Source organism: Narcine bancroftii, chromosome 9 (genome assembly GCF_036971445.1).
Source record: "Narcine bancroftii isolate sNarBan1 chromosome 9, sNarBan1.hap1, whole genome shotgun sequence".
Taxonomy (NCBI): Eukaryota; Metazoa; Chordata; class Chondrichthyes; order Torpediniformes; family Narcinidae; genus Narcine; species Narcine bancroftii.
The window spans coordinates 105,505,789-105,525,339 of NC_091477.1; the positions used below are offsets into that span (position 1 = coordinate 105,505,789).

The window sequence follows — 19,551 nt, forward strand, 5'->3', positions numbered from 1 at the left end:
AGATGCTGCAGTATTTGGCAGGAAACAACGGTAGAAATTCATTATCCCTAAAAAAATGTCCTAACTGGCCAAATGTTACGGGTGTAGGAAAATCTCAAATTTCTTGCACTTTAGTTTCATTGAGCAAGATACTGTGTTGCATAACTCCATATCCCAATAATACAAGATCAACAGCATCAAAAATGCATTTACTCAGATTGATCTCGATGTCAAATTCATCAAGCCTCTGGAACAGTGTTATAAGATGGTGCTTGTGCTCCTCTTCATCCATGCTCGCTACAAAAATATCCACAGACCGAATGACATTTGCAGAAACTCAAACGTGCCAAAAGGTGATGAGTTGGTGGGTCATGCTGACCTTGTTATGTCCACAATACAGATAGAAACATTGGCTACTCCCCCTAGTCAGCAGAAGAAAACAGAGCTGGAACAACTGCTTACTGCACCTTGTCAACCACTTGCATCTTATCAACTGAAAACGGAGTTGGAGCAGCAAATGGCAACACTGACGATGCAAGTTCATGCTTTGAGCATACAATGGAATTCCTCCCATCGGCCTGGTTGGAATCATGGTGGTTGAGGAAGTGGTAGAGGCGATGGGTGGTGCTGCTGCCTGGTCCTGTCAGTCACTTGCGACTTCTACAAATGGCAGCTGGGAAATGACGGAACCGGGCAGTAGAGGCAATTGTTGCCCAAGGGCACTTTGACTATCTCTTCCTCAAAGACCGTATGCATAAGAGGGTGTTCAATTTCTTGTTGATTCCAGTGTAGAAATTTCAGAGATCACTCATACTGGATTTCAGACTCAAACCTTTTTGGTGAGTTTTCACAGTTGCAAACATGGCAAATTCTATTTTGGGGGCAGATTTCCTGTCACATTTTTCATCGCTGGTGGATTTAAAGAATTGCTGTGTCGTGGACTGTAGCACTTGTATGCAAGTCGTTACCCACCTGATGAGGCTTCAGCCCTTTCTGAGCATTGCTCAAGAGTTTCCCTCGCCTAGTGAGCCCATCATATCGCCATACATTAAACATGCAGTAACCCATCTCATAGAAACTCGGGGTCCTCTAGTTGCAGCGCGGCCTTGTGGATTATGCCAGAACTGTCTTAAAATTGCGAACGCAGAATTTGACCACATGCAAGAGCCAAGCATAATCCTCAGATCAGACAGCTTCTGGGCATTGCTATTGCATAAGGTTCAAAAGAAGTCTCCTGGGGATTGGCGGCCTTATGCAGGGCCAAGAGTGTGCAGAATGAGAATTAGTCGATAGCAGCAGAAAACATGGAGAGTGTAAAGAATCCTGACACTGTAAATTAGACTGAAAATGTCAACCACATAAGTGTTCCAATAACAATTTATGCTGTACCTGAAAGCTATTGGACTCCATAGCAAACCTGATGCATGGAAAATTGCACTGCTACTTACTGTGGTGGGACCTCAAGCACTTGAGGCTTTCAACACTTTTTTTTGCCAAGGCAGCTGTTCAGGGCAAGTTCATCAAGAGTTACCGATATGTTTGATGAACACTGTTCACCAAAGGAAAATGAAACATTCAAGAGGTATATGTTTCACTCGTGCACACAGCTGCAGGGAGAGAACTTTGATACTTTCTTTTTAAAGTTTTGTTTAAAATCAAGTTTAACATGATAATCCTACATACAAAGTCTACTAATATAGCAAAAAAGCATCACATCATAAACATATTACAAATTATTATAAATGTAATTCAAATCCACACATAATTGTTGATTAAACATTATTTCTTTTTAAAAAAAATTCTGAATAGAAACTGTACGAGTTACAATATTACCAAACCTTGGTCCTAACACAAAGTCATATCTGTCTAATGTGAGAATATGATCTAGGATAACCATAATTAAACCCATATATAATCGATTAATCTAAAAAAATAAGGAAAAAAAGTAAATCTAAAACTAATCTAGCCCCACCCTCTAATCAAGGTTAACATTAAAGATACGAATCAAATAGTGACCTTCAGAAACTAGACAATCGCCAGAGCATCTGAATTACTTAAATCTGCCGATCATGATAATATTTTATGAATGGGCCCAACATTTCTGAAATTGAAACTTTATCTATAATGTTAGATCTAATTTTCTCCAATCTTCAATATGACATTACATCATGTAAACCACTGTGCATGAATAGGTGAAGATTCTGCTTTCCATTTCATTAAAATAGCTTGCCATATTTTCTTTCTTAATGGACTTAAAAATAAAAACAAGAACATGAAATTTTGTATCGCTGCAAGATTCCATGATTCAATTGTGTTTGGGATTATTAATAAGTGACAGAGAGGTTGCTGCGAGAGATAGAGCTTACCTTAGCTGGAGCTGTGAAGATATGCCACGCCAGTGAATTAGCTCTGCAGTACACAAAAAAGTTCTGTGATAGTACAAAAGCCAGTGAAAATGAAGGCACCGTCGCAGCCAGTGTCTGGACACACACTCAAAATTTTTTTAAAAAAACGATATATAGGAAACAACAAAATGGTGGAGAGACATTCAATTGTAAACAATGTGGCACTCAACACGCAGCGGCTGTACATTCAGATCAGTTGATGAAGCATGGTGCTCTGCCGATTATCCTTCCCCGAGAAGGGTTGGAATTGGCGCCTCAGAGCTGCCCATGACGCATTCAGAGAGGTAAGTATTTAGGCGCAAGGGCGAAGTACATCCGCCTTTACAGATGAGTGTTTGCTCTCCCTGAAAGTGACTGAAGGCACACAGAGCACGGAAATCACTGTATATTACAAGCAGCTTTCCAGACCTGCTTCCACTGAATATGCTACAAATTCAGATCTTTAATTCTAAAATGTACGTGCAAAAAGACAATTGACGTCAACCATTTTCCGGTCTTTAGAAATGTGCAAATTCTGACTGTACCACTCTAACTTGTAACAATACTTTCAAAGAGATAACTCTAATTTGTATGCAAGAATGATCCTTAAATATTGAACCCCTTGACTGGATTCTTTGAATGAGGTTTAACAGTATTAGTGAGGTAACTTTGTCTACCTGCTTCTAATACTGCTTATTCCTGCTGGTGTGACTCATTAAAAATCTGTTTTGCACTGTACATTTCTTTGACAGGAAGCGTGGATTTAACATTGGCATAGTTGGCAATCCATAAATCTTCGTCCGTGAAGCCAAGCCAAAGAAGAGTTGGCAATCTCTCGCTGAAGAGATCACCGCGAATGCCATAAGCAGCCACAAGAGGAGTTTACAAACTGGGGATGCTCAGGACCCATATAGCAGGTCCCTGTGGCACTTACACACTGGACTCTAAATTGCCTGGTCGAATGGTGACCAGGCAATTTAAGGGCACTCACCGGAGGCCCCACAGGGGCCAGTACTCTGTATTGGCCTCAAAAAGGTAAGTGGGTGCGGAATTGGGGCAGGGGGCGCTGTTGGGACCTGGGTGAACAGGGAGTTGAAACGCTGTCGGGGTTAGGGGAGGAACACTGTCGGGGTTGGGGAGGAACGCTGTGGGGCCAGCGGGGAGCGAAGTTGGGGCAGGAGCAAAGGCCATCCTTCTTACCCATAATCCCCCATGTTGCTGAAACCTCCCTGGCATTCCAGTGGTGTGGGAGATTATGGGTAAGGAAGATGGCTATTGCACGCAAGCGCTGACATCATTTTCTACCTGGGGAGCCATTGATTGCTTGCAAATTGACCATTAGCAGCTATACAGTGTTTACACGGGTAGATAATCCATCTCAGAGGTGGTTTACCCACCTGTGCAGTATTTTTTTTAAATTCTACCCACTAATTGGCCTGTACACAAATTTAACCTGCCAATTTAACAGGTCATCTACCCATGTTACAATACAATTTGTAAACACTATTGTTACTAGAGCATCAGATGGAGTCGAAGTGCACCTTTAGGACCCTTGAGCCTGAACTCCTTCACTGATTCAGGGGAGCATTATGGTCCCTCATACAAGGTTGATCTGGTTCCCTGCCAAGAGACAAGAACCACACACAAACCCCAGGACACAGTGTTAAGGTAAGAAGAATTGTGATGTTAATGGTAGAGTTTTGAGAGAAAGAGGAAACTGTTCTGCCAGTTGCAAGTATACGTGGGTATCACTAATATTTAGGTATCAATTGGACAGCAATTGACTGGTGTCAACCTAGTCAATTCAAAAACAATTTGGCCTTTCTAAATTACAAAACCTAACCATTGACCACAGGATACTATGGGTAATCCTGTCCTGCCAACTGCACAAAGTCAGTACTCAGACAACAAAGATACACCTTCACAATGCAGCTGGAGAAAGTTTGCTTCACACAATAGTAATAGTTGAGTTTTGGGAGACTCAAAAAATCATATACATGCTTTATATTGCATAGTCTGTAGCCTGCAAATTAAGGAGACCATTCTGCCAGTTGTGGGTATAGAAAGGGTGTACTTAGGTATGTTGTCTATCTCATTGTCGATCCTTGCATCTGATGAAATGGTGCAGCCGACAATGAGATAGACAACAAACTCGCCAAGGCAAATAGCGCCTTTGGAAGACTACACAAAAGAGTCTGGAAAAACAACCAACTGAAAAACCTCACAAAGATAAGCGTATACAGAGCCGTTGTCATACCCACACTCCTGTTCGGCTCCGAATCATGGGTCCTCTACCGGCACCACCTACGGCTCCTAGAACGCTTCCACCAGCGTTGTCTCCGCTCCATCCTCAACATCCATTGGAGCGCTTACACCCCTAACGTCGAAGTACTCGAGATGGCAGAGGTCGACAGCATCGAGTCCACGCTGCTGAAGATCCAGCTGCGCTGGATGGGTCACGTCTCCAGAATGGAGGACCATCGCCTTCCCAAGATCGTGTTATATGGCGAGCTCTCCACTGGCCACCGTGACAGAGGTGCACCAAAGAAAAGGTACAAGGACTGCCTAAAGAAATCTCTTGGTGCCTGCCACATTGACCACCGCCAGTGGGCTGATAACGCCTCAAACCGTGCATCTTGGCGCCTCACAGTTTGGCGGGCAGCAACCTCCTTTGAAGAAGACCGCAGAGCCCACCTCACTGACAAAAGGCAAAGGAGGAAAAACCCAACACCCAACCCCAACCAACCAATTTTCCCTTGCAACCGCTGCAATCGTGTCTGCCTGTCCCGCATTGGACTTGTCAGCCACAAACGAGCCTGCAGCTGACGTGGACTTTTTACCCCCTCCATAAATCTTCGTCCGCGAAGCCAAGCCAAAGAAGAAAACTTAGGTATCAATTGGACTGCAGGTTGTAGTGTCAACCTAGTCAATTTAAGAACAATTCGGCCTTACTAAATTACAAAACCTAACCATTGGCCATAGAGTGCTATAGTAATCCTGTTCTGCCAGCTGAACAAAGTCGCTACTTAGACAACAAAGCCAGCACGCAAACCGCAAGCCAGCACGCAAACCGCAAGCCAGCACGCAAACCGCAAGCCAGCACGCAAACCGCAAGCCAGCACGCAAACCGCAAGCCAGCACGCAAACCGCAAGCCAGCACGCAAACCGCAAGCCAGCACGCAAACCGCAAGCCAGCACGCAAACCGCAAGCCAGCACGCAAACCGCAAGCCAGCACGCAAACCGCAAGCCAGCACGCAAACCGCAAGCCAGCACGCAAACCGCAAGCCAGCACGCAAACCGCAAGCCAGCACGCAAACCGCAAGCCAGCACGCAAACCGCAAGCCAGCACGCAAACCGCAAGCCAGCACGCAAACCGCAAGCCTGTTCTGCCAACTGCACTAAGTCAGTACACAGACAATGAAGTTATGCCTTCACAAGAAATACACAAATATCTCAGAAACTGATAGTGGGAGGGTACGCTCTGACACCCAAGTATCATATTGACCAGTCGGTTGTGGTGTCAACCTGGTCTATTTAAAATTGCAGACAAAAGGTATTTCACCACATTACATTACAATGCTTCACTACTCAGATTCAGGATACTTCAGTAGCCTGGTAAAAAAAAATTTCTGCCAAATTAGTTGGCAGATGACACAGTCAGATTCGGTATGCCTTGCCACAAGGAAATACCATCTGGGATAGTTCGGAAATAAGGGTGGAAAATGGGACAGACTGGGTTGTAGATGGGGACCCAATACAAACAATGTGTTACATCAATCCTAACCACGGTAAACAGTACCACGTCCTGTCGGCAATTTTAACTAAGAGACTATGAAACGAAGCATGACCAACAGGAGGGATGTAGAATACCAGGGCTATTGCCAGGGCAAAAAAAAATAACATGGGAAAAAAGATGCCTCTAAGGAAATGGGGGGGGGGGGGGGGGAATGGAAAAACAGAATTAAATATTGGAAAGAGGAAGCTCACACAAAATAAAAATTGGAGGGATGATAACAGTCAGCACTCAAAATGGATCTCAAAAACCCTGGCAGCCATTACAATCAGAGTGCAATCGGCATGATAAACAGGATCAGGAAAGAGATAAGGGAAAGAGACAAAAGTGCTTAATGATTAATAAAGTAACCAAAAAAAATCAAAATGACATGAAGTAACACTGTGTCAGGCATAGCAAACCTATTTATTCATAACAATGAGGAAGGGGAATTGTTAGATTCCCCGTGGACACCCCCCTACCACATGCACTACCTCAACCCCTTACCCTAAACCACCCAAATCCCACAGCTCCCAGACCTTACAATGCAGATAAAGAAACAAAAGAGGGGGATGATGTAATGTATGGGGCAACAGCAGAAACAGTAAACTTTTCCCCAGGAGTTACAGAAACTAACCATTTGAAAGAGCTGGCATATCAAGCTAGAAGGTGCTAAGTGGATATTTCCAAATTTCAAAACAGAAGCCCTGTAGAAGGCATTACATTAAATGGGATAATTAAGGACCACAAATAGTTAAAATTTAAATAATGAACATACCAGCTCCAAATACAGAATGTGAAACTAAATTATCATTTCAGATTATAAACCTGGTAGTTACTATTAAAAAATATGCAAGCATGAGAAAAAAAACAAGTGCACAATTTAAATCATTTACAAATGATTTATAAAAAAAATGAACGTTTGTAGATTTTCACTGTTTTGATTTACTAAGTTCACCCTCACCTTTGAGGGAGATCGAGAGAGAGACCGACTTTCAAGCCAGGAAAACACCAGTCTGTAAAGGTGGAGGTACTTTGCTTTTACGGCTAAAGACGTACCTTTCTGAGTGCGCCGTGGTCAGCTCCGATGCGCCAATTCTAACTCTTCTCGGGGAAGGATAATCGGTGGAGCGCTGCACTCCACCAACTTACCTGAATATACAGCCACTGCAAGCAGCTGGTTAGGGGCAGATTGATGATGCCGTCAGCCTGCGACCCATTTCCCACTCTCTCTCCCTCCATGACCCCATCAAGGCAGGGGCGACGGGCGGGAGCCTTCGGGGCAGCTGGCTGTGATAGCCACACCGGGCTGCTTCAGCCTTCGGGGCCGCTCTCTGCTGCTCAAAACATGGCAGAACACAGAGCTGTTCCATCTGTGTGGGGATTATGAGGAGGGAAGATGGCCATTGCTCATATTTATGACAGGTGGCACTACGGCACCAGTTGCCTCACCACCATCGGATCTGGAGGGTGCTATGAGGCACCTCTCAATATGAATGGGGCACTGGAGCAGCCTTTTAGGGCTGTTGTCTAAAAGGTAAGTTTTAAGTTTTCGATCCGCTCTTGTAGCTGGCCTCCAGGTGAAGACTTGACATGAAATGGCCTAGAGAGAGAGAGAGAGAGAGAGAGAGAGGGAACTGACGTGCTCCTTTGTTGTTATGCTAATTTGTATGTGCATACTAAGAGCATACTCAGCCCTCATTAAAAGCAGGCTAGTAATTAACAGTTTTAAAAATGCTTGAAAAAATTTTAGGCATTAAAAACAAGTCATTTATTAGTGCATTACTTCATATTAGAAGGGAAGCACAATTGCCTCGTCATTTTTCCATTTAAATAAAAGTCCAATTATTGCTTTCAGAAGCTAATTACTTAACATTCTGCAAACATGCTGCTTAACGTTTAATCAAGCTAGATGGGACTTTTATCTAAGGAGATTAACTAAGGAGGTACTTGTCAGTGGTCAATAAAGCCATGATGGTGAATAGAAAACAAGTAAAATTTTTGAAGATAATTTAAAGTAGAGATAAACAAATAATCTCCAATAAATTGAGTAAGAAATTCAATAGAACCATTTCCTGAATGAATAGTTTTAAAATATGAAGAGAAGGAGATGAATTTCCAGGCTTACAGTAAGAGAATGCAGGAAAAAAAAAGTTTAAAGTGGATGTGAAAGACAATAACTTTTATGCAGAGAGCGGTAGGTGCCTGTAACAGTCTGCTAGCAGCAATGATGGAAATAGATACAATAACATTGAAGAAGCTTCTAGATAGCCAAATATGAAGAGGATGGAAGGATGTTTAAATAACAGAGCTCGAGTTTGATTTGCACATTGGGACTGGCACAAACATGTGGAGTTCAAAAGATTGTTCCTGTTCCTGTGCTGTTCTATGTACAGTGAGAAGTGAGCGAGGCAGCAAGAGGAATGTGTAATGCGAAAACAAGCATGGTTAGAGGCTGCTTTAATGGACTACAATTTCCAGCATGGAGTAAATAACAAGTTTGTGTCTTAAATGCTCTCATTTTAAATGATTTTTAGAAGCTGGGAAAAAAAAACACCGTAAATTGGAGGAACAACACCCCATCCTCTGACTGGCCACCATCGAGGGCAACGTAAATTTGTTTCTTCTTTCATTTCAGTTCTAACTGCATGCTGTAGCATTTGATGGTTCAAAAGCCTTGCAGGAAATACCTTAGAGGAAAATTATATTAAGGACATTAAGAAGGGGTTTGGATTGAGCCATACATGTGTGACATAACATTTGTTGTGAAAACAGCGCTTCCAAATGCTCACTGCAGTGTACATTTTTACTGCACCTTTTCAACTCAGAATATCCACTTTCAAACCACCCTTGCTTTTGGTAAAAACACTAATTTTCTTTAAGCTAAGCACTCTAACTCGATCATGAGTTAACCTAGTGTTCCTGCAAACCGGAACCAATCAATAAATGGTTAAATTAAAAATTTACAAGGAATGCCAGAATATATCCATTCCATTGAAATGCAGCAACTCACCAAGAGAGTCAAAATACCCAAGTAAACAGGTAGGCAGCAAGTTTCTGGACAACTGCGACAGTGAGAAAATTAAAAGCTGCTTCCTTCCAGTAGAGGGACGCCTCTGCCACTGAGAAACAACAATGGGAATAGAGGGTCGCATCCCCACATCCCAATACTCAGTTATAGATTATGCTGGCCAGCCAGTGTACAGGACCTGATAGCTTTGTTACTTGATTATGTGAACAATTATACCCATATTGGCAAGGAGGGAATGATAAATACTACTGTAAATGCCTCTCTACAGTCATTGTGGCAAAATTTTAGTGAAGCAGATGGAAAAAAACTAAAGAAATGCTTCATGCCAATAAAACAATGTCGGTGAAGGGACACCATGCCAGCAGAGATGTACCTCTAGCCTGGAGGCCATTTTTCTTGTTTATAATTACCCATATTTTGTGTTTATAATCTGAGTTTACTGAACTATCATGAGTGCATTACTGAAAATATTGCTGCTTTAATTGTAACAATAATACTGCTTTGACAATTAGTTTAAAATTTGTTAAGGGAAATAAATCCCTGCTATGGACTACCTGAGGCACTGAACTCAGATAATGGTTTTCACTTTGTAACTGTGATAAATAAATAATTGAATAAGGAACTGGGGATTCTGCAATGTTTCCACTACTCCCATCAAACCCAGATAGCAGGAATAGTGGAATGTGCAAATAAAACTTTGAAAGACCGAACTGGCAAAATTGACTAAAAAAAACACGGCTAAAATTGGCTAAAAGGTGCTACCCCTAGCATTATTTAAAATGTGAGTGACACCACCAGCTAAGTCAGGGCTATCTGTTGCAGTGATGGTCCACTCAATTCAGACATCTTGGGGAGCGAAGCCCTCACAGTCTGTGGAACTGGATTTATTATCATTAGGCGATAACATACACAAATATTTGAATAATCTAACTAAGACTTTTTCGAGCAGTGCATTCACAGGTACTTCGAGTCCACCCAAAGGGGGGGGGGGGTGATCCAACAGATCAAAGTGGTGAATATCCCAACTTAATCCTGAAATTTACATCTTTGAGAGGGAATGGGATCAGAAGAAATTGGGCTTTCGGTCAAGAAAGGCCATTCCAGGTGCTGTTAAACAACACTAACCCCTTTCAAATTGCAGCACCTGGGTTAACTCCTCCTGAATCCCAAGTGCAATTACTGGGGCAAAGCAACTTTTAAATTACAGGGGGAAATCAACCCATTAAATTGCCTACCTGGTGGTTTAAGGGGGATCCCACTCCTGCAATGACACATCACGCACCGTCAGGTGTTCAGATGCTGGCTGCCTGGTGAAGCACACATGCAAGTGTTGACATCACCAGAATAAGTGGGTTGGCCATTTTCTTGTTCAAATCGCCTGTGGACATGACCTATGTAAATTTAACTGGGTTCCCTGAATACCTGGGAGGTAAGTCAGCGACCCGGTTGGGGTTCCAACGGGGTTGACCGGGTCGGACCCTTTCTAACTGCCGTGTAACTGGGCAAATTGCCCAGTTAACCCCATTTTACATGGCAGTTTGAAAGAGCCCATTGACTGTAGTAAAGCTTGAAGGTCAGCCTCAGTGGATACACCGAACAGACTGCAGGAAAAAGGCCCACCTAAAACCTAAACTTTTTTTTATTGTTATGACTTTTCTTCTCCTTTATATTTGAACCGATTACTGGAGTTGTAACTGGAAAGAGGAATTTTGGGTGACAGTTTAATATCTTTTTAAATGTGTCTTACTTAGATGTTTTTCACACCATAAACCACATTAACCATGATGCATACTTTTTCCTTTTCAAATATAACTTAGATGTTGATAAGATGAATGTTCATAGAGGTTGAATCTATTCCGTAGTCCCGTAGTCTAACCAACACAATGGGAGGTATCCCCCTAAAATCCAGCTCCTATCCCATACAGGAAGTGATGGAATGGATTTTTAAGACTAAACAGATCACAGACAAGTGAAAGTAAGGAGATAAACATGTGGAGAACAGTAGGGTAACATGACATTTTTTTGGTACCTACAGATACAAAACCGTACCGAAGCTGGGAGAAAGTTGATGTAAAACTTTCACTGTAAACAATGATTTTTGATACAGCTGACTACAAATTGGACATGGTCCTGTTAATTGGGATATGGTTCCCCCTATGCCTCATGTACAGGAGCTATGCCAAAATGGAGCGGATCTTTATGATTCTGTCCCCTTTTGACAGTACGAGAAAGGCATCCAAAGAGCTGATTCGCCAACTCAGAGTTAGTGGCTATAGGCTGACGAAACAGGCAAAGGACTCCAAGTAATTGGGAAGGTGATTTCTCATCTGTCAGCAGAGATGGTTGCCATCTGTACTGTGACAACGGACCCTGAATTTATTCTGGCTGGTCATGGGGAGACCTGTAAAATTTTAGGTCAAGGTTAATGTACATATAGCTCTAACCATATCACCAGATGCAAGAAGAGATACTGCACTTGCATGTAATTGGTGGAATGCCTGCTTATTACATCTATCCCTTTGCACAGTGGTTTGGCATTGAATAGAAAAAATACATGTACCTAGCTACCCTTGTAGATTTACTGTATTTATGCTGTCCAGGTTTTCTCCACAGACTGTTTTTTTGTTATCAGCCTTATGATAAAAAGGAGGGAATGTAGCAGTTTGTTTATAACCTATCTAGAAATATCAATTATGAGAAAACCCAGCACAGGTTTTCCTCTGTATCAGAAATAAAGTCACAGGCTTCCAGAGAATAGGCTGAAAGATAAGACAAGTTTTAAGCCAAGGGACATTCCAGACAGTAAATTAGAATCAATAACATCTTCTGCCCTGATCATCTTAAAGTAATCACAGTACCCCCAGGCTCTAGACTACATAATGTCTTTAACACAAAGCCACTAAATGCTTTGCCAACCAATTCCACTAATTGTCAAACGGGGCTTCCATTCATAATGCAGGACAAATTCAGTAGGGTTAGGCTATGCCAAAGGAGAGGGAATACTGAACCAATATCACAGATGATCAGATTAAAAACAGAAGTTTGGTGATGGTGACCTCCTGCATTATTAAGCTGATGTATAACCCAAGTTTAAAGAATCGTACTTATTTTTTTCTGGAATACATTGGAGCCCTCCAGTTTTGGTATCAAATGCTGCACCTTCAAGCAACTTATTTTCTCTGTCTGTATAGGAACTAGTCCTTTTTTGCCAAATGACCTCTACAGTTTATCCCTGGCCTCACACCATGAGAGATATTCCCTTTGTTCTTTCATCCTTCACCCACTTCTCCACAACACAATTTTAACTTGCTTTGTCTCTTTCCTAGTTCTGACAAATGATATTTGACCTGAAATATTAATACTACTTTTTTTCCCCCACATATGGATGTGAGACCTGGACTCTGTACCATCATCACATCAAACAACTGGAGAAATTCCACATGCGCATCCTCTATTCCATCCTTGGCATCTGTTGGCAAGACCATGCCTCCAACCTGGAGGTTTTGGCTTGCATGAAGCCCACCAGGATTGAGTCCCTGATCATCAGAGCCCAGATGCTGTGGGTGGGACACTCATCAGAATGGACGACCACCATATGGCTTGCCAGCTGCTCTATGGTGAATTGAAGACCGGAAGGAAACCTTAAGGTCGTCCATGCAAGCACTATAAAAACGCTGTGAAAGAAACCCTACACCACTGACATCCTGCCAAGAGAACTAGAAGCTGCAGCTGGCTGACAGATCCAGTTGGTGAGTCCTGTGTTATGAGGCCTGCACAAGTTTTGAAGACAGACACTGCCAAAAGCTGATGGAAAACCGTGAATGGCATCACAAAGCAGCAGGACTTATTACAAAAAATGGACTTCTAGTGCTCCCAATGTGCTAGACTCTGCACTTCCAGACTGGGACTCCAAAGTCACCTTCATGCCCACAGATGAACTGCACAACATGTCTTCTTTGAACTGAAAGATGACCAATACATTTTCTTTCCACAACTGCATTCCCAGGACTTATCATTTTATTTTCTGGGGAAAGCTCAAAGAATGATTGTAGTGTATTAAAATTGATTTAATTAACAGAAATCTATATTGTATAGTGGATCAATTTTTTAAGACGACAAGCTCTTTATTTCAACATTTTAAAGCCACTGGGGTTAAAATTACTTTCTATGGACGTGTAGGGAATGAGCAACCAGAAATTACAGGGTTCTGATGTGCAAAAATAAACCACTTTTAGTTGCATAGATTTTCAAGCTGAGTTGTGAGAGAAGAGGTGATCTGGAGTTCTGGGTGTTTTATCAGAATAAAAAGAAATATTTGCCAGATCTACACACAAGAATGGAGATCTCAAAAGATTACCCATATAGTCTGGCCTCCAAGGGTTCTTCAGAGGTAAGAGTTGAATCACTGTAATCCAACGACTCAATTTGTCAGGATTTCTATTGCTTGTAGAAGTATCTGGTTTTGTTTTGGGGGAAGAACAGATGGATTATATGTGTATCTAATGGCCATTTTTAGAGTATATAATGGTACTGTATACTGAGTCATGTCATGCAAATCTAATTTCATTATAGTATGGTCTTCAAGCTCATTCATCTTTCCTAAGCATGTTTCTCTTTACACTTGGCCAAGTGTTACATCATCTTTGGAAATAAAGCAAAAGCATTTTTATAAACAAAGAATGCACCAAAATAAATACAGTGCTGTAAATTGAGTAACTACTATACAACAACAATTTATTTTTCTAATTTACCACTGCAAAACACCTCAACACTTCACAAAAAGCAAGGGTCAACTCCAATGTAAATATCTTTATGGCAAGAGCTCAATAGATGTTAAAGGCAGTTATGAAAAGAGAGAGTGAGAGAAATGGAATTTGAAGGGATTGGTCAAATGGTTGGGTGAATATCAGGAGGCAAGTTCAGTAGTTGTGTATTCAAATATATAGAAGGATGTGAGTTTCTTTAAGGATATTGATGTTATGGATGAAATACACCATAAAAAGTTAAATCAAGTCATTTCACTCAAACTGTCATTATAAAACAGTACAAATATTTAAACACAACATCCTTCTAGTTGTGTTAATTCTGTATCTAGATAATAATGGTCTGCAGAAGTAAGGGTGCTTATGAGGTGTGAGCCTGTGTATCAAACCAGGATATGCATACCTAATTATTTGTCGTAATATCCCAAAACTCAAATGCACAGAGCTAAATATTACAAAACAGTTTTTGTTTTGGATATGTGCTGCACCAACTTTGGCAACAAAGCAAAGGCATTAATTTTTAGAATGCATCAAAAAACACGGTCTTGAAATTCTGCATAATAACATTAACACCTGTACTTATTCAGAATCAGAATTTATTGTCATGAACAAGTCACAAAATTTGTTGTTTTGTGGATCCATCATAGTGCAAACATTTATATAAATCACCTTACAAAATTAAATAAAATAGTGCACAAATAGTCAAAGTAAGGCACTGTTCTTTGGTTCATTGATCATTCAGGAATCTGATTGCAACAGAAGAAGCTATCCTTGAGTCGCTGGGTGCTCATCTCAGGCTCCTGTGCCTTTTCCCCCCCAATGGGAGCAGAGTGAAGGGGGCATGGTCTAGGTGGTGGGGGTCCTTGAGAATAGAGACTGCTTTCTTAAGACACTGCTTCTTGTAGATGTCCTCGATGGAGTGGTCTGGTGTTCGTGATGTCACAGATGAGTTAACGTCCCTGTGGAGTTTTTTCTTGTCCCGAGCGTTGGCACCTCCAAACCAGACACTGATCCAACCAGCCACAATGTTCTCCACGGAACACCTGTAGAAGTGGGCTAAGCACTCATCCTTGAAGTGCACCTGTGTTGATAATCAGTGAGGAGGAGATGTTGTTTCCAATTTGTACTGATTGTTGTCTTACTATGAGGAAGTCAAGGATCCAGTTGCAGAGGGTGCAAAGGCTCAGGGTTTGGAGCTTCTTGACCAGCACTGAGGGGATAATAGTGTTGAAGGTTGAGCTGTAGTCAATGAAGAGCAGCAAGGAAGATCCAGAGCTGAGTGGAGAACCAGTGATATTGTGTCTGCTGTGGAACGATTGAGATGATAGGTGAATGACAGTGGGTTCAGACCTTTGCTTAGGTATGTATTAATTCTGGACAAAAAACTCTGTAAATCTTCTCTGTAGACTCTCCAGCTTGATGATCTTTCTTGCCTCATGATGACCAAACTGGAACACAATACTCCAAATTGGGCCTCACCAATTTCTTGTATAATTGCAACACGACTTCTAGGCTCAATACACTGACTGATGAAGGCCAATGTGCTGAAAGCCTTTTTGACACCCTATCAAGTGTGTTGACCGGCTGCATCTTGATCTGTTATGGTAACACCAATACCCCTGAGCGTAAATCCCTCCAAAAGGTAGTGGACACAACCCAGGACATCACAAGCAAAACCCTCCCCCACCATCGAGTGCATCTACAGGGAATGCTACTGTTGGAGAGCAGCAGCAATCAAGGATCCACACCAATCAGCACATAATCTGTTCTTGATGCTACCATCAGGAAAGAGGTACAAGTACCACAATATTCACACCACCAGGTTCAGGAAGAGCTGCTACCCTTCCACCATCAGGCTCCTTAATTACAAACTCAATCAGGGACTAATTTCAGGACTTTTTTTGCACTTTATTGATTTTTCAAAAAAAAATATCTCTGTATTGCAGTTTGTTAACATTTCTTCATCTGTTTACATTTCTTTATTTGTTTACAATTGTATATTATGTACAGTTTTTTTATATATTACAAAAAAGTGGTAATTCTGCCTCGCCTGCAGGAATAAGATTCTCAGGAGTTATATGTGATGTATGTACTCTGAGGATAAATCTACCTGTAACATTACTTTCAAGGTACTATGTACCTGTACTCCTAAATCCCTCTGCTGTACAATACTCTCCATATCCCTACCATTCACTGTCTAGGATCTACCCATGTTAGACTTGTCAAAATGCAACACCTCACATTTCTGTGTATTGAATTCCATTAACCATTCATCTGTCCACCTGCCCTACATAACAAAATTCTGCTGCAATCTTTGACAACCATCTTCACTATCTACAATACCATACATTTTTGTGTTATCTGAAAATTTGCTAATTATGCTAATACATTTTCATCCAAATCATTGATAAAGAGGACCAAGAGCAAGGGGCACACTGCTGAACACTGTGGCACATCACCCATTACAGGTCTCCAGTCCATAAAAAGTGAATGTTCTATTCATTCTGCAATCTCTCCTTGGATCCCATTCAGTCTAATCTTCCAGTGCAGCCTTCCATGGAGTATCTTATCAAGTGCCTTGCTGAAATCCATATATACAAAGTCTACAACTCTGACCTCATCAACCTTCTTGATCATATTTTAAAAAACTCAATTAAATTTGTGAGACAAGACTTCCCAGTTACTAAACTATCCCTAATCAAGCCTTGTCCATCCAAGCAAATATACATCTTCTCCCTCCAAATACTATCTTATAACTTACGAACCACAGATGTTAGGTTTGTAGTTCCCGGGCTTTTCCCTGTAGCCTTTTTTTTGAGTTAAGCCAAAACATTTGCCACCTTCCAGTCTTCTGGCACCTCACTCAAATCTCAGCCAGGGCCAATTTTCTATCGAGCTTCCCACAGCATGCTTGGATATATCTGATCAGGCCCAGGAGATTTGCCTACATTCATACGAACCAGGATTTTTAGCACCTCCTTAACTGCAATGCTGACTGCTATCAAGACACTGCCTTTGACTGCTCCAAGTTCTCCAATCTTTCTCCACAGTAAAAATAGAGAGGGATTTGTTAAGGATCTTACCCATCACCTGTAGTTCCACACAGTTATAATGAGATTGATAACTGTTCAATGAGCTGTATGAAAAGCTGTGCATATTACCACTTTCATTATCTAATTCCTCATTCAAATGTGCTGAAAGGTATATTCCTTTACTGATATTTACGTTCATAGAAATATATTATGCAGAAACACACTGGCATCACTAGGGGGTGCAGACCGCACGGGGGGACACCATCGGAGGGGTCACCAAAATGACTGGCTATAAAATTTTTGTGCAGTGTTTCAGCAGAAATTTATTGTTTTTTTATAAAAATATCCCTGTAGTTAGTTATAACAAATATATTTTTCATAAGTCCAGTTTACATGTATCAATATTCCTACAAGGCTAAAACTCAAAGCTAATTTACTTTTTGAACCTTCAAATGCACTCCGGTCAGAGCTCTCATTTTATTACTCAATCACAATAATGCTTCAAATCATGTGGTTTTGACTGCATGCCCTACAAGCACATGCTGTTGCTTTCATTGGTGCTGGTGTTTTTATAGGCATTGCTTTTGTCCAATTTTCTGGTGTTTCAGCTACAATATTGTGGCAATTAGTATTTGTGAACCTATATCCACAATTGTTTTGAAAATGTAGTTATTAAAGAAAAAGGAGAAAAATCAAAAAAGGTTTCCACTCACTTACTAACAATGTTGTAATAATGTTGCAATTCAAAGTAGAAAGATTTTGATGTTAGTCTTCATAGAATCTAAGAAATAATACTTTTAAGCAATTTACAACTATGTTTATCACATATTATTCTATATTTTTACAACTATATATTTTTTTCAAATATTGCATTGGAGGGGGTTGGGGGGGGGGGAATGATGACGCCATGAGTTACTGCACTGGGTGACACCAACCCTTGTGACACCACTGCAGAAAGAGAGCCTTCAGCAGCTAACCATATCCTATCCATGCTGATTTATACATCTAATTCCATATCCTGGAATGCCGTACTGCATTAAACAAATTAAGTTTGATACAAAAAGTTGTCTGGTCAGGCAGAAAAGTTTCTCCCTCCATGGACGTTGTTCGAAGCTGCTTTTTCTTTGGGGTATTTTCTATTTTTATTTCAAATTTTCCCACAGTCACCATATTTTGCTTTTATGCAAGCTATTGTTCTGCTACAAGTTTCCTTGAATCAATGTGGGAAGTCTTAAGGAAAATAAAAGTCTGTAACAGGGATAGATTTTCTTTTCAAATTTCAATGACTGCTGAGCATTTAAACACAAAATTCTAATTTATCTTTTTAAATTCAATTGATATCTGCTTCCTTCATTACATATTCTGAGCAAACACTCTCTTCAAAGAAAATTTCAAATGCCTATTACTAACATTTTGATATTTTAGTTCAGGAGATGCAAAGCTGCTGGACCGGTTCATACCCGTCCCAACTGTACAAAGTCTGTGCTGAGCGAGTGTCTCGCTGACAGCAAATCGTCGTGCAAAATAAAATCAGAAACGGAACGTTTCATTTGCTGTTCAGAACAAATAAACGAGTGTGCACTTGGGATATGAATCTCAGAAGAACATACAGTTTGAAAGGGTAATATTTTCTATTTCTGGATTGATTTGGAGAGTGAGACAATTATGGGGAAGATTGATTCAAAATGTTTAAACTTCATACCACAAATGAAAATCCGTGACCCTAAAGCCTTCCCAAATAAAAATGAGTTTATCCACCCTCCAAGTTGCAATTTACTAGACACTGTCGACATTTTCGTGTATTTTTTGATGAATTCAATTAGGAGACAAGAGAGGCGAGGGGAATATCAAGATCAATACACACTCAAAACATAGGATACAATCCTAGCATTAATTTGCACCAAGACCCGCTCCATACCTTCTGTGGTTCTCGATGCAGCTCTGAGGACAACACAGATAGTCTTTTTCAGCTCGATCATCGAGCCTGGCTGATTGGATATGAAGGGAAATGCCTGCACGCATTCCCCGGGATGCTGGTGGAAGACCGTCCGTAGGTAGTACTCGACGAGGCGGACGGCAATGTCCAACTCTCCGCTGACAGCGTCAGCGTGCACCACGCCGATGAGTCCGGGCAGATCTTCCCACGAACTGGACCTTTGCCGGACGTCCTTCAGAAGTTCTCGGATCATCACATCATTTTGCTTGTCGCAGATAAAATCTTGATGGAAGAGGAAGATAATTAACCGGGCGTTGATCCGTCGCTGCTCCTTACTCCCATTAACAATCTGCGCTACCTTGGCAGAACAATCAAGTAAGTTCACAGTCTCATTACATGGTGGTTCCATCGTTGTGCTTCCCGTGCCCGGAATCCCACTGCAAACTTTCTCAGGTCGTTGAAACAGGTTATTTACAAACTGGAACATCAGGTCCCTGCTGTCGGACACCTCTCCAATCAGGAAGATGCTCTCTCTGCCTCCGATAGCATTGACCACTTGCTGGAACTCCCTTTCGGTCCATTCTGCATCCAAATCCATGAGCACTTCTTCTATCCTTTCGTTCCGTGGGAAAAGGTTGTGATCTCCCGGCAGC

General features: G+C 41.4%; 1 protein-coding gene and 1 long non-coding RNA gene across 4 annotated transcripts in view; one reads left to right on the forward strand and one right to left on the reverse strand.

Moving 5' to 3' along the window:
• Positions 1–13,879, forward strand: part of LOC138742576 (uncharacterized) — a 33,867-nt gene extending 19,988 nt beyond the window's left edge. The window contains exon 3 of one of the 2 annotated variants that reach the window (XR_011344268.1): positions 12,560–13,879. This is a non-coding gene — a long non-coding RNA (uncharacterized lncRNA). Of the gene's footprint in view, positions 1–3,115; positions 3,415–12,559 lie in introns of those variants that run through there. The other variant, XR_011344270.1, reaches the window with a different exon arrangement.
• Positions 1–19,551, reverse strand: part of LOC138742575 (uncharacterized protein C2orf72 homolog) — a 30,025-nt gene extending 10,474 nt beyond the window's left edge. The window contains exons 1-2 of one of the 2 annotated variants that reach the window (XM_069897163.1): positions 18,881–19,551; positions 13,525–13,623 (exon numbers count right to left, since the gene is read on the reverse strand). In XM_069897163.1, the coding sequence (XP_069753264.1) occupies positions 13,525–13,623; positions 18,881–19,496 (715 nt within the window). In that variant the 5' untranslated portion in view covers positions 19,497–19,551. The remainder of the gene's footprint in view (positions 1–13,524; positions 13,624–18,880) is intronic. The other variant, XM_069897164.1, reaches the window with a different exon arrangement.